Below are 12,564 nucleotides of genomic sequence, written 5' to 3'. Positions count from 1 at the left end.
GCTGGGGCCGGGGGCTGGGCTGTTACTCTGGAGCTGTCAGGGGTAATGGAAGCCAGTTGCTTTGCGGTAGAGGGGAGCCAGGGCTCAGGGGACGCCTCTGCTTCTCTGAGCCAAGGAAAACTACAGGAGCTGCTGTGGGACTGGGGCAGGGGACCGTCTTGCTGCCTGTGTGCACCATGAGCTAGGGGCTCACCAGCCCAGAGCTGGCTTCTGAGGCCTGGGACCATCAGCAGTGGGTCCTCCATGCGCTAGCCCAGTGGCTCCGAAGGTCAGTCCCTGCCTTGAGCAGTCAGTCTGTCATTCCCCTTGGCCTTCCCCATGCCACCCCCCAGCATTTCCCCGAAGTTTCCTATTTAGGATCCCAAGCCCATGTCCCGTCTACATAACCGTGAAACCCCAGGCGTGTACATCCTCGTGTCCCTCAGAGTGTCCCAGCCCTGCTCTGGGAGAATGGGGGTCTAGGTCTCAAAGGACTACACACATTATGCTCTGTGGCTCCTGGAAATTTGAACCAGATCCAAGTCCAGCCAGACACTTAGATCTACTGTTAAAACAGAACGAAACCCTGGAAGGTAGACTTTCTAGACTGCAAATGACATGAGGGAAGGCCTTGGAAGTATTTCAGATTAACAAGGGTGTCCTGAAACCAACTGACCTTAGGCTGACAGAGCTGAAAGGGGCCTTCAAGATCATTTTACAAAGAAGGAAACTGAGGCCCAGAAGTAATTGATTTGAGCAGGACTCTACAAATAGTTTGAAACCGTCACCTGATTCGCTTTCCTCTATTCCATACTCCGTGTCAGACTGTGGACTCGACAGGTTATCCTAGGGCCAGGGACAAGAGGAAAAGGTTTGTTTTAGAAACATCCAGAAACGTCCTTCACCTCTCAGAACTTGCCGTGCCTGGGTCAGCAAATCTTTATCGGCCTTGAATGGGTCATTTGGCCTAGTGCCTGGGGGAACTGAAATTAAAAAATGGTCCCCAGGACTAACCTAGACTCGGCTAAGAACTAACAAAACTTGAAAAAAGCTTGGGTGGAAATGTCTGTGGAAAGTGAAAGAGTCAAAGCCTCACCCTTGGGGGAACTGGAGGAGAGAGAGAATTGTTGCGAGGGGCATATGTGGAGCTTAATCTCTGGAGTTAGTGTGACATTTTCAAGGAGAAGACATGAGGGAAGGATTTGGCTAAGGAGTGAAAAGGCAGCAAGATCCCGGAAATGGGCCTGGGCCCTGAGTCCAGAGAGGCTGGCTCTTAAAGTATTATACCTGTGGGAAGGGTTGGGAAGAAAAGGAAAATGCGTACATTTGAGCAGGAGTGGACTTCTGCTCAAGAGTCCCCAAAAGCTGGAATTCCCATCTGGGTTTGCATAACCTAAGACCCAATTCATATCACTCTCATTTTTTCCCTCCCAATATTCAGTCCTCTGACAGAAGGCATTAGACATGAAATGCCCCTCACTGCTGGTGCCCCCAGCTGTCCTGGCCTTGGTACATGAGCTCATTGCTCAGCCACTGATGCTTGACTGAATAATTTAGTTGTCCAGTATAGCGAGGATTTCCCATTGGCACTAGACCCTTGATAGTCCCCTATCCTGGAGAGGTTATAAAATAGATCTTGTCCTCGTGCTCCAAGGACTTAGCCATTTTTGGTCTCCGGAATTCTCTTGGCAGTTTCTTTGGACATTTGTGGCTACTCGTCAGTACCACGGCCATCGGCAATGTATTTTCTCTAACCTTAGTCTCCATTGCAGCCTGCTGGCTCAACACCTCAAGCCTCCCCAGTGAACCCAGAGCCACTGATTTACTTGAAATATCACAAACATTCTATGTCAGCCCCTAGGTCGGGGCTCCTAACTACAGGACTAAATGAAATGCAACCTACCACAATTGTATTTCAAAGCCAACCTTTTTGGCTTGACATACTTAATATACAACAGATTTTTAAATTTAAGGGGGACACCCATTTAAACTTAAGGAATGAAGGACAACCGGACAGTGACAAGATGGCTGGGATGACTTTTCAGATTGTCAGAAGCCCCCTGATGGGAGGGAGGATGGCAAGAACAGAGAAAGAAAACCCACAGCAGCAGCCAGGGCAACCTGAAATGGGTTGGCTTCCTGCCAGGGCCAGGGCCCAGAACTGATGCAGAGACCAGGGACAATGCTACAACCTTCCACTGACACTGACAGCAACTTTCAAATCAATCTCTTGGGGCTCTTTCCTTCAAGTCTCCCTGTGTGCTGATCCCCACACTTCCGAGGGCAGCCACAAATTTCCATTTCTGTGGATTTCAGCATTCACTTTCATCATCCTGTCGTTTTACGAACATTTCTCCCAGCCATCAAGATCATATTCTGGGCCATAGGACCTCAGGGGCAGATCACACAGAGTCACAGAAGATTTGGTGGCATCCATTCTCATGATTTCCAACTATTGCCCTATAAATGGTTTCCGGAATCAAGACCCACATCTCTGACCATCTCCTGGACATTTATTACCATTGAACTATGTTATTCTCATCTTAAACTCAGTATGTCCAAACTAAGGTCATCTTCTTCCAAACCCGTTCCTCTTCTCAAGTTACCCATTTCTGGCTCAAACCCCGGAATCTTCTCTGATATCTCCTTTACTGTGGCCCCTTATTACCCAGGCAGTCACCAAGCAATCACAGCCTTCTCTTCCCAACCTGCATCATTTTGCAATGTAGAATTTCAAAGGCACCATAGACAGTAGCCAACAGACCTCTAGCAGAGTCATGGGATTTGCTCAAAGGGATAACGATACTTAGAGGAGGAGCAGGAACCGGCATCCTTGTGCCTAAAACCCTGCCCATTGCTCCTGTCTTCCTTCTGCATGTATATTGAGCTCCTACTCAAAAACTTACAATGCAAGCTCCTAATCAGTCATCTGGGCCTCTCCCCAGGTTTTCCACAATCGACTTCTCTGACTTTCTGTCCCACTTCTTCCTGACACAAATAAGAGCTAACACTGAGCGTGAACACGCGCCAGGCACTATTCTGAATGCTCTACGTGTATTAATCGTCACAAACCTAGGAAGGAGGGTACTGTTATTGCTGCCATGTGGAGCAATGAGACGACAAAGGCAGACCTCTTTCCCCAACCTGAAATCTCTCCCCTCCCCCTGTCTCTGTTCTTCACTTTCCCCCCCCCAACACTGTTCCGGCTCTCTCTTCCAAGGGCTCTACTCTGACTCCCCCGAGCGTCCAGCTGTCTTTCCCCTCCTCTTACCCAGAACACATCATCCATTTGTCTGGCTCCCTTGGCACGCTGTCTATCCTGCTTTGTGTTCGTTTTCTGCTTCAGTGTCTGTGTCCCATTCCCCCGCGGCCCCAGTTACTCATTTCTGAGTCTTACATATGCCTTTGCTACCTGGGCACCCGGGCACCTGGGCACCACCACAGTGCTGCACACAGCACTCCCATCTCCCTTCTGTCTGATACTTCTGCTTCGATCTTGCAAGCGAGCGCCCTACCACACAGGGACACCTGGTCCAGAGCGCAGTGCTGAGGCCAGATGGTGAGGGGGGGGCCAGCTGACGGATTCGGACATCTCAAGAGGAGCTTTCCCGTCAGGCTGTTGAATGGGACTGAGTTCCTTGCCGGCTACAGAGGCTATCAGGCTTGCCTCTAGGCTGGGGAGAGACTTCCTTTGGGCTCTGTAGATTTAGATAACTGCCCAGTTTGCCTCCTTCCTTCCCCTCCCCCACTTACGGCCTGGCCTTTACCAAGAAAGGCCTGGGATCCATATTCATTTGGTTTTTTGAGAATAAGTCTCCTCCTGCTCATGCCCTCTCCATGCTTGACAGAAGGCTGTGGCCTCATTTCCAGATTCCTTTCTTCCTCCTCTGGCTTCTCTGAATTTCCTGCCTGCCTCAGTGGTGTTCTTTTCCGTCTCCTCCCTGGCCCAGTAGCTCTCTCACCTATCCTACTTCTTCCTCCCAAGTCACTGACCTAGGCATTTAAATTCTAATCACAGCCCCACTCTTGATGTGCTGTGTTACCTCGGACACGTTACTTTCCCACTCTGGGCCTCATTGTTCACATCTGTAAAAGCAGGCAGCTGGACAAGATGGTTGAGTGATGCCCTGCTGAGCCCTACAAGTTCATTCTCCCTTTTACAGTCCTCCCCTCCTTTCTCGGGTCTTCTCTCCCAGAGGAGGCTTGCCCTAGCCCCAGGGGAGCTGTGGCTCCAGCTCCCGTTCCCTGTCTAAGCGACCAGCCCAGGGCCTCCTCCCCAGCTCTGGCCCCGGCTCCACTCCATGTGGCCCGTCTGAGAGGCTGGCCCCAAGCCTGGCGGCAACTCCACATTTCTCTGTTTTTCCTTTTTTTTCCTCTCTTTCCCGGAGTTAACAAGAAGCAGATGTGGCGCACGATGGTTGGAGAGGTGGGGGGAGGAAGGGGGAGGCTGGACCGCCAGCCAGACAGGGGGGAAGGGAGTGAGCAAGAGAGGGAGGCGGGAGGCCAGGGCCCGCCCCACAGCCACTCTTGCGCCTCTGAACAGCCACAGGGGCAAAGCCCTGTCACCCCCAGGATCCAGTCATTGGGGAAAACAGATAGGGAGACCAGAGGAGGGCCAGCTGGGGCGAGGGGGGTGGAGGCCCAGGAAGCAGCATCTGAGAGGGGCAGGGACCAGGCACAGGAGGCCAGGGGGCACAGAGAACAAACTCCCCTCAGAAGTGGAGAAGAGGAGAACGGAAGGAACCAAGGGAGGGACAGACAGGAGCCTGAGGAGGAAAGAGGAGGGGGAGAGGGGTCAGGCCAGGCGGCCAAGGAGGAGGCGTGTGGCTGGGGGCTGCCGCCGGCAGGAAGCTGGGGACAGGACCCGGCCCCGGCGCTGTCCCTCGGAGCAGAGGCATCCCGGCTCCAGACAGAGGCGCCAGTGGTCAGGCCGGGATGTGCCTCTGAGGACCACTGCGGAGCGTCCCCACCATGGCCCCCAGCACCCTCTGGAGCTGCTACCTCTGCTGCCTGCTGACCACAGCCGTGGGGGCAGCTAGCTACCCTCCTCGTGGTTATAGCCTCTACACAGGGGGCGGCGGGGCCCTCAGCCCTGGTGAACCCCAGGCCCAGAGCGCCCCCCGGCCTGCCAGCCGCCACAGGTAAGAGTCTGGGTCCCAGCCCAAGGCTGGAGGTGGGTGGGAGGGTGGGTCAGGAGGTTGGTATCCTGGTCCTCGCCTTGGCTACCCTCTCCGGGGCCATATGCCCTAGTGCAGGGAAGAGGGGGAGAGGAAGCCCATCCATCAGGTGGCCCTGCACAAGCCCGCCTTCCCGTGGGGCATTTCCAGGGCCCCCTAAATAGATAGGTCCCTCCCTTACCTCAGGGGGACCCGTAGTTAGGTGCCCGGGAAAACTCCCCTGAAGGGCACGGGCCGGGCCTTCCTGCAGGCTGACCGTTGCGTCCCAGCGTGGTATCCTCCGGCAGACCTTTATCCCTTCTTAGGGCTTCCTCGGCCCCATCCAGTGATCTGTGATTCTTTCTGACGCTGCGGCTGCTCTGTCCCTTCGGGCTCTCCAGCCGGACACAGATCAAAGGCCAGCATGAATGGGGCCAAGAGTGTAGAACGGCAAGCGATGAGAGGGGCAGCGTTCATCAATGGCTTATTCTCTACTTAACCCTGAGCTGGACCCCTGCCTGCCCTGTCCTCTTCTCTTAGGGGTGGGTGGAAGCCAGCATCCAGGGGATCACCAGAGGGACCCAGCCAGCTGGCTCATACAGGCCACGCTAGGCTGGGGATTGGGACAGAAAGGGACATGAAGGAATGTGTGAATTCAGAGGCTCCCCAGGACCCCCCAGCCATGAGAATCAACTTCTTGTAGTTGTGGTTTTCCATTCTGTGCTTCCTTTTGCTGTCTTGAAAAGTCTTTACCAACTCTTACAGCACAGGAAAGCGTGGGGGGAGCTGCCCTGCCAAAGTCCTGGCTCCTACAGGTCCCCAGGGGCCCTTCATCTTTTGACCCTCCCTCAGCCCCTCTGGTAGCCCCTGGGCCCTCCTCTGGGGCTTGTGTCTTGGCCCTTGGGCCCAGGTGGGGTTGTGCCTACAGGAACTGGTGTGCCTATGTGGTGACCCGGACAGTGAGCTGTGTCCTTGAGGATGGAGTGGAGACCTTCATCAAGCCCGACTACCAGCCCTGTGGCTGGGGCCAGCCCCAGTGTCCCCGCAGCATCATGTGAGCCCCAGTGCTGGGGGATGGGTACTTGGTGGGGCTGGGCTAGGACAGAAGGAGGGCAGCCAACTCAGGGAATTTGTGCAAAGCAGGCAGCAAGGGACAGGACCAGGGGCTTCGGTCAGAACCATTTGAGAAGATGCCGAGGCAACAGTTTGGGGCGGATACTGAGGGCAAAGTTACCTAGACCACCCTGCCAACCCCCAAATGCCTTCTCTGGGCTGAGTCAGGCCCCAGAGGAGGAGTTCGAGGTTCCAGCATAGGACAAGGGGAGGAAGAACAGGGATTTGGCTCCTGGCCAGAAAGCTGACAGCTGTCAGCTGAGCACAGACACATGCTGGACAGTAAGGGGGACCCAGCCTGAGGGACAGGCCTTGTCCACCACCAGCAGCTGCCCATCTCTGAGGACAGGTCCCAGGGTCACTGACAGTACAGGGAGGAGTAAAGAGGCCTCCCTCTGCCTCTCCCAGGTACCGCAGCTTCCTCCGTCCTCGTTACCGAGTGGCCTACAAGACAGTGACAGATATGGAGTGGAGGTGCTGTCAGGGGTATGGGGGCGATGACTGTGCTGAGGGTCCTGCCCCAGCGCTGGGTCCTGCACCTACCACACCACGCCCCCGGCCCCGGCCCGCCCGCCCCAACCTCTCCGGCTCCAGTGCAGGAAGCCACCTGAGTGGACTAGGTGGGGAAGGTGAGTGTGGGAGCCGCTGGGGAGAGAAGTGGGAGCTGGTACCGGGTGGAAAATGTGGGGCCAGGTTGTCGAGGGAAAAACCCTGTGCCCCAAAGTCAGAAGGGAATAGAAGGGAGTGAGATCACTGAGATTCTCTGCCTACCCGTGAAGCCCATGCACTGTGTGTGTGTGTGTGTGTGTGTGTGTGTGTGTGTGTGTGTGACAGAAGCAGATTGAAAGAGAGGGAGAGAAAAAAAAAGGCTGAGAAAGAGAATGTGCTCACGCACGCCCACATGTGGCCGAGATACTTCCCAGTTGCGAGCCACTTCGGGAGGAAGGGGGAATTCCTGGGAGAAGCTTGTTCACCACGGGGATAGACTACAAGTCCTAGCATGCACTGCACCCGACTACAGGTCCCAGGCCCCTCGGTGGCCTCTGGAGACTGCAGGTCCCAGAATGCAGCAGTCCCCCCTGCTTTCCTGTCGTGTGTGCACCAGGCACTGCGGACAGACGTGCTGTGTTTGCCTGCCAGGGAGATAGTCATGCTGTAATGATGGAAACAGGAACTTCTGGCTGATTCTCCCACCGTCCAGCTAGAGCCCCTGCAGGCTTCCCGCGGAACCTCGCCTGTCCCTTGGTGTTAGGGACAGGTGCTTGCCGCCCAGGAACATCCACTGTTATGGGGTCCACAGTGCCTCCCCATATTCCCATTTCACAGATGAGAATACAGTTTCTGGGAGAAACTCTGGATAGTAGACTTGGTGGTCAAATGGATGCCCTGGGTTTGAAACTTGCCTCGGCCACTTACTAAACTCGTAATCCATGGCCCAGTTCCTTAATGTCCCCTGAGCCTCAGTCTCACGGTCTACAGAACGGGGAAAGCTGTGATATCTGTCCGGTGGAGTTTGGTGTAAGGGGTGGGGGAAGCCATGTTACAAATTGGGCCTAGAGGCATTCAGTAAATGGAGTTTCTTTCCATCTTTTCTTGCCCAAATTACGCAGCTAAGGAGTGGCTGACTCAGCCAGGAGCTCTTGCTGGAGCCGGGGAAGGCAGGGCCTCGGAGGTAGGCACTGAGCTCTGAGGCCCGGCCCCTCCGCCTTATGCCTTCGCCTCTCTGCCAGGTCCTGGGGAGTCAGAGAAGGTGCAGCAGCTGGAGGAGCAGGTGCAGAGCCTGACAAAGGAGCTGCAGGGCCTCCGCGGTGTCCTGCAGGGACTGAGCGGGCGCCTGGCGGAAGACGTCCAGAGGGCCGTGGAGACGGCCTTTAACGGGAGGCAGCAGCCAGCGGACGCAGCTGCCCGCCCTGGCGTGCACGAGACCCTCACTGAGATCCAACAGCAGCTGCAGCTCCTGGACAACCGCGTCTCCACCCATGACCAGGAGCTGGGCCATCTCAACAACCATCACGGCGGCGGTGGCGGCGGTGGCAGGGCCCCCGCCCCAGCCCCGGCCCCTCCCGGCCACAGTGAGGAGCTGCCGCGGGAGCTGGAGCGGCGGCTGCAGGAGTCCTGCTCCGTGTGCCTGGCGGGGCTGGATGACTTCCGCCGGCAGCGGCAGGAGGACAGAGAGCGGCTGCGAGTGCTGGAGAAGCGACTGACCTCGGTGGAGGAGCGGCAGCGGCAGCTCCCCGGGCAGGCCGCGGGCCGCAGGCCCCTTCAGGAGTGCTGCCCTCCGGAGCTGGGCCGGCGGCTGGCAGAGCTGGAGCGGAGGCTGGATGTAGTGGCCGGCTCGGTGACAGTGTTGAGTGGGCGGCGAGGCACCGAGCTGGGAGGAGCGGCTGGGCAGGGGGGGCACCCCCCGGGCTACACCAGCTTAGCATCCCGCCTCTCTCGCCTGGAGGACCAGTTCAACTCCACTCTGGGTCCCTCACAGGAGCAGGAGGAGGGCTGGGCCGGGCGCCCTGGGAGCCTGGGCCACTGGCTGCCTGCCGCCCGGGGCCGACTGGAGAAGCTGGAGGGACTGTTGGCCAACGTGAGCGGAGAGCTGGGTGGGCGGCTGGATCTGCTGGAAGAGCAGGTGGCAGGGGCTGTGCAGGCGTGTGGGCAGCTCTGCTCCGGGGCCCCGGGGGAGCAGGACACCCAGGTGAGCGAGATCCTCAGTGCCTTGGAGCGCAGGGTGCTAGACAGCGAGGGGCAGCTGCGTCTGGTGGGCTCAGGCCTGCACGAAGTGGGAGCAGCCGGGGAGGCCCGGCAGGCTGCACTGGAGGAGCTGCAAGGGGTCGTGGGCCAGCTCCAGGGGCGTGTTGACGCGCTGGACGAGACGACGGCGGAGTTCGCGCTGCAGCTGAACCTCACGGCAGCACGGCTGGGCCAACTGGAGGGTCTCCTGCAGGCCCGTGGGGATGAGGGCTGTGGGGCCTGCGGTGGTGTCCAAGAGGAGCTGGGCCGCCTTCGGGACGGTGTGGAGCGCTGCTCCTGCCCCCTGTTACCCCCACGGGGCCCCGGGGCCGGCCCCGGGGTTGGGGGACCAAGCCGAGGGCCTCTGGACGGCTTCAGTGTGTTTGGGGGGAGCTCAGGCTCAGCCCTACAGGCCCTGCAAGGAGAGCTGTCCGAGGTTATTCTCACCTTCAGTTCTCTCAATGACTCACTGCACGAGCTCCAGACCACCGTGGAAGGGCAGGGTGCCGATCTGGCTGACTTGGGAGCCACCAAGGACCGTATCATCTCTGAGATTAACAGGCTGCAACAGGAGGCCACGGAGCATGCTACAGAGAGTGAGGAGCGCTTCCGAGGCCTGGAAGAGGGACAGGCCCAAGCTGGCCAGTGCCCCAGCCTAGAGGGGCGATTGGGCCGTCTTGAAGGAGTCTGTGAGCGGCTAGACACTGTGGCGGGGGGACTGCAGGGCCTGCGTGAAGGCCTTTCCCGACACGTGGCTGGGCTCTGGGCTGGGCTACGGGAAACCAACAGCACCAGCCAGACGCAGGCAGCCTTGCTGGAGAAGCTGCTTGGGGGGCAGGCGGGCCTGGGCAGGCGGCTCGGTGCCCTTAACAGCTCCCTGCTGCTACTGGAGGACAGGCTTCACCAGCTCAGTCTGAAGGACCTCACTGGTGAGGGGGCGAGAGACGGCATGCGGTGAGGGGTGGTGGTGGGGGGCCCTTTTAAGTCTTTTCTTTCTCCTATCCCTACCCCACAGTAGCCAGTCTTAATCTCATCTACTTTCTCCTTGCTCTGCCCAGCATGAATGGCAGACCCATCACTGTCCCGGGGGTTGGTTTGTCCACAACAGATGACCCAAGCTCCTGGCTCCCCACTCTCCACTGGCAGCTCAGACAGGCCTGTGGGCAGGGGTGGGGTGCTGCTCCGCCAGCCGGGTATCCAGCACGGGCAGCAAGGTGCCCCACCATCTGTCCATGGAGCCGTGACTTTCCTTGTCCTTTGGAAACTCCTTTTGTGGCTTTCCTTCAACTGAATTTTGTCACTGTAGGGCCCGCAGGTGAGGCTGGGCCCCCAGGGCCTCCCGGGATACAAGGACCCCCAGGCCCTGCTGGACCTCCAGGACCTCCAGGCAAGGATGGACAAAAGGGACCCATTGGGCCACCAGGTATGTGAGATTCCTACTGCAGCGGGAACTCCCCCACTCCTCTAGCAGCCCTAGGCTCAACATTCTATTCTGAATTTGACAGAGAAGGGAGGAAAGGGGCAAGGAATGGGGGGAGGGCCTATATGGCTGACAGGGAGTGACTAGGAACTGGGATAGTCACTATATGGGCTAGTTGGATAGGGTGGCCTCGATGCTGTATTGAAGACTAAGGCTGGGCTCACAGGGCTATGTAGGGTGTGAAAGGCTGGGGGCTAGTTGCACTGAAGGGACCCTATTCCTCCTTTTCTTGACACCCCCCTTCCTGCTTTGGAGTCTGTGTGACGCCTAGCACAGCGGAGAGATTCAGCAGATGTTTGCTGAGTGACTTAGTGAGAGCTGCCCCCTTCTTACTGCTCCCTCTTGTCTTCCCACAGGTCCCCAAGGAGAGCAGGGTAAGTTCCTCTCATCTGGTGCTGGAGGGAGGGGAACTGAACTAGGGGTTGGAGGATGGAAGGCCTCAGGCAGCCCTGGAGGTAGAGACCCAGGAGGGGAAGGGGGCCAGGCAGCTCTGCACTGAGCATCCACTCTGAAACACCCCCCCCTTTACCCCTACCCAGGAGTGGAGGGGGCACCAGCAGCCCCTGTACCCCTGGTGGCCTTTTCAGCTGCCCTGAGTTTGCCACGCTCTGAACCAGGCACAGTGCCCTTCGACAGAGTCCTGCTCAACGATGGGGGCCATTACGATCCAGAGACTGGTAAGCCTGGAAGCAGGCTGGCTGGGCAATGGGGGAGACCGGAAAGGCTGTGCAGTGATATGTTCTCATTCTTGCCCCCTCAGACAAGGGGAAATCTTCTCATGCTCTGGTTTGGGGAGATCCCTACTTCCTTCATTTACCCATTTTCACCACAGCTTGGGTAAGGGATGAGCTGGGAAGGCAGGAGCGCTTCTGTTCAACAGCTCTTTATTGGGGCCCCGGGGATGCTGTAATGTGCTGGGCGCGCAGTAACGAACAAAACGCCAAATGCCCTGCCCTGGTAGAACTTACACTCTAGTGGAAGACAGGTGAAAAAGAGCCAGCAGGTTCCTCCTTAGTCCAGGAGTTCTGGGTGGGCTCCCCAACACCTCCCTGGCCCCTGCCACCTGTCTCCCCTCCTGACTGCCATCCTTGTTCCCAGGGGTGTTCACAGCACCACTGACCGGGCGCTACTTTCTGAGCGCGGTGCTGACTGGGCACCGGCATGAGAAAATGGAGGCCGTGCTGTCCCGCTCCAACCTGGGCGTGGCCCGCATAGACTCCGGTGGCTACGAGCCTGAAGGCCTGGAGAATAAGCCAGTAGCCGAGAGCCAGCCCAGCCCCGGCGCCCTGGGGGTCTTCAGCCTCATCCTGCCGCTGCAGGCTGGAGACACGGTCTGCATCGACCTGGTCATGGGGCAGCTGGCGCACTCAGAGGAGCCGCTCACCATCTTCAGCGGAGCCCTGCTCTACGAGGACCTGGAGCCCAAACAGGTGTAGACAGGGGGTTGGGCCCGACCGGCCCTTAGTGTCTACGCCGGCCAAAGAGCCAGCTGGGGCGGCGGGGCTCCCCCGGCTTCCTGCCTGGGGTGGGGCTCCGTCCCGCCACGCCAGCCCCAGGCGAGCCGCCGTCCCTGTCCCCTCTGTGGCACAGGCGCCCAGAGCAATCTCTTCGCCACGGCCTGAGCGCGCCGGGTGGGGGACTCTGGCATCCCCTCGTCCAGACTTTTGGCCTGCTCGCCGTCCCCTGCAGGGCCGACTGCGGAGGAGCCCATCCTCGCACCTTCTGCTCCTCCAGCTGGCCTCCAGGCCGATGCAGGGCTCTCCCGACGGGCTCCGGCCCCCACCGCCATACTAAACTATTCAGGAATAAAGACACTTGGTTTTTCTAAAAAACAAAAGAAAACAAAACAAACCGTCTGCTCCAGTACGTATTCAAGGGTAGACAGAAGTACACAAGGGACGGACGGGGTGAGGGAGGTGAAGCCCCAGGTTGGGGACCCTGGTCACCCCTCCTCCGGGCTCGGTGGCTCTGCGCGCACTTGCTGTGCACGCGCCGGCGGCCCGTGCCCGGCGCTCCTCCCCGGAACGCCCGTTCCGCCAGCGTCCGCCAGGGGGCTCTGGGAGCCGACTCCCGTCACGTGACCTCCGTTGCTCACCTAGCCGCCCCAGCTGC

General features: G+C 58.4%; 1 protein-coding gene across 2 annotated transcripts; it reads left to right on the top strand.

The window, feature by feature from the left end:
- Positions 1–4,555: 4,555 nt before the first annotated feature.
- EMILIN1 (elastin microfibril interfacer 1) lies at positions 4,556–12,303 on the top strand. Of its 2 annotated transcripts, XM_027033398.2 has the most exons (8): positions 4,556–5,120; positions 6,064–6,189; positions 6,657–6,877; positions 7,979–9,901; positions 10,279–10,395; positions 10,809–10,826; positions 10,992–11,129; positions 11,551–12,303. In XM_027033398.2, the coding sequence occupies exons 1-8, from the start codon at positions 4,951–4,953 to the stop codon at positions 11,886–11,888; spliced, it is 3,051 nt and encodes a 1,016-aa protein (XP_026889199.2). In that variant the 5' UTR covers positions 4,556–4,950; the 3' UTR covers positions 11,889–12,303. The 2 variants fall into 2 exon arrangements, with proteins under 2 accessions (XP_026889199.2, XP_053057080.1); XM_053201105.1 differs by lacking the exon at positions 6,064–6,189.
- The last annotated feature ends 261 nt before the right edge of the window (positions 12,304–12,564 follow it).

This window comes from Acinonyx jubatus, chromosome A3 (assembly GCF_027475565.1).
Source record: "Acinonyx jubatus isolate Ajub_Pintada_27869175 chromosome A3, VMU_Ajub_asm_v1.0, whole genome shotgun sequence".
Taxonomy (NCBI): Eukaryota; Metazoa; Chordata; class Mammalia; order Carnivora; family Felidae; genus Acinonyx; species Acinonyx jubatus.
Note: the sequence above shows the minus strand (reverse complement) of the source record. Positions and strands in the feature narration are given on the sequence as shown.

Bases quoted from the DNA above. Each gene is read 5' to 3' on its own strand.
- EMILIN1 (XM_027033398.2), top strand. From the start codon at position 4,951: ATGGCCCCCAGCACCCTCTGGAGCTGCTACCTCTGCTGCCTGCTGACC. The intron at 5,121-6,063 runs GTAAGAGTCTGG...TTGTGCCTACAG, and splicing joins CGGCCTGCCAGCCGCCACAG to GAACTGGTGTGCCTATGTGG. The intron at 6,190-6,656 runs GTGAGCCCCAGT...TGCCTCTCCCAG, and splicing joins CAGTGTCCCCGCAGCATCAT to GTACCGCAGCTTCCTCCGTC.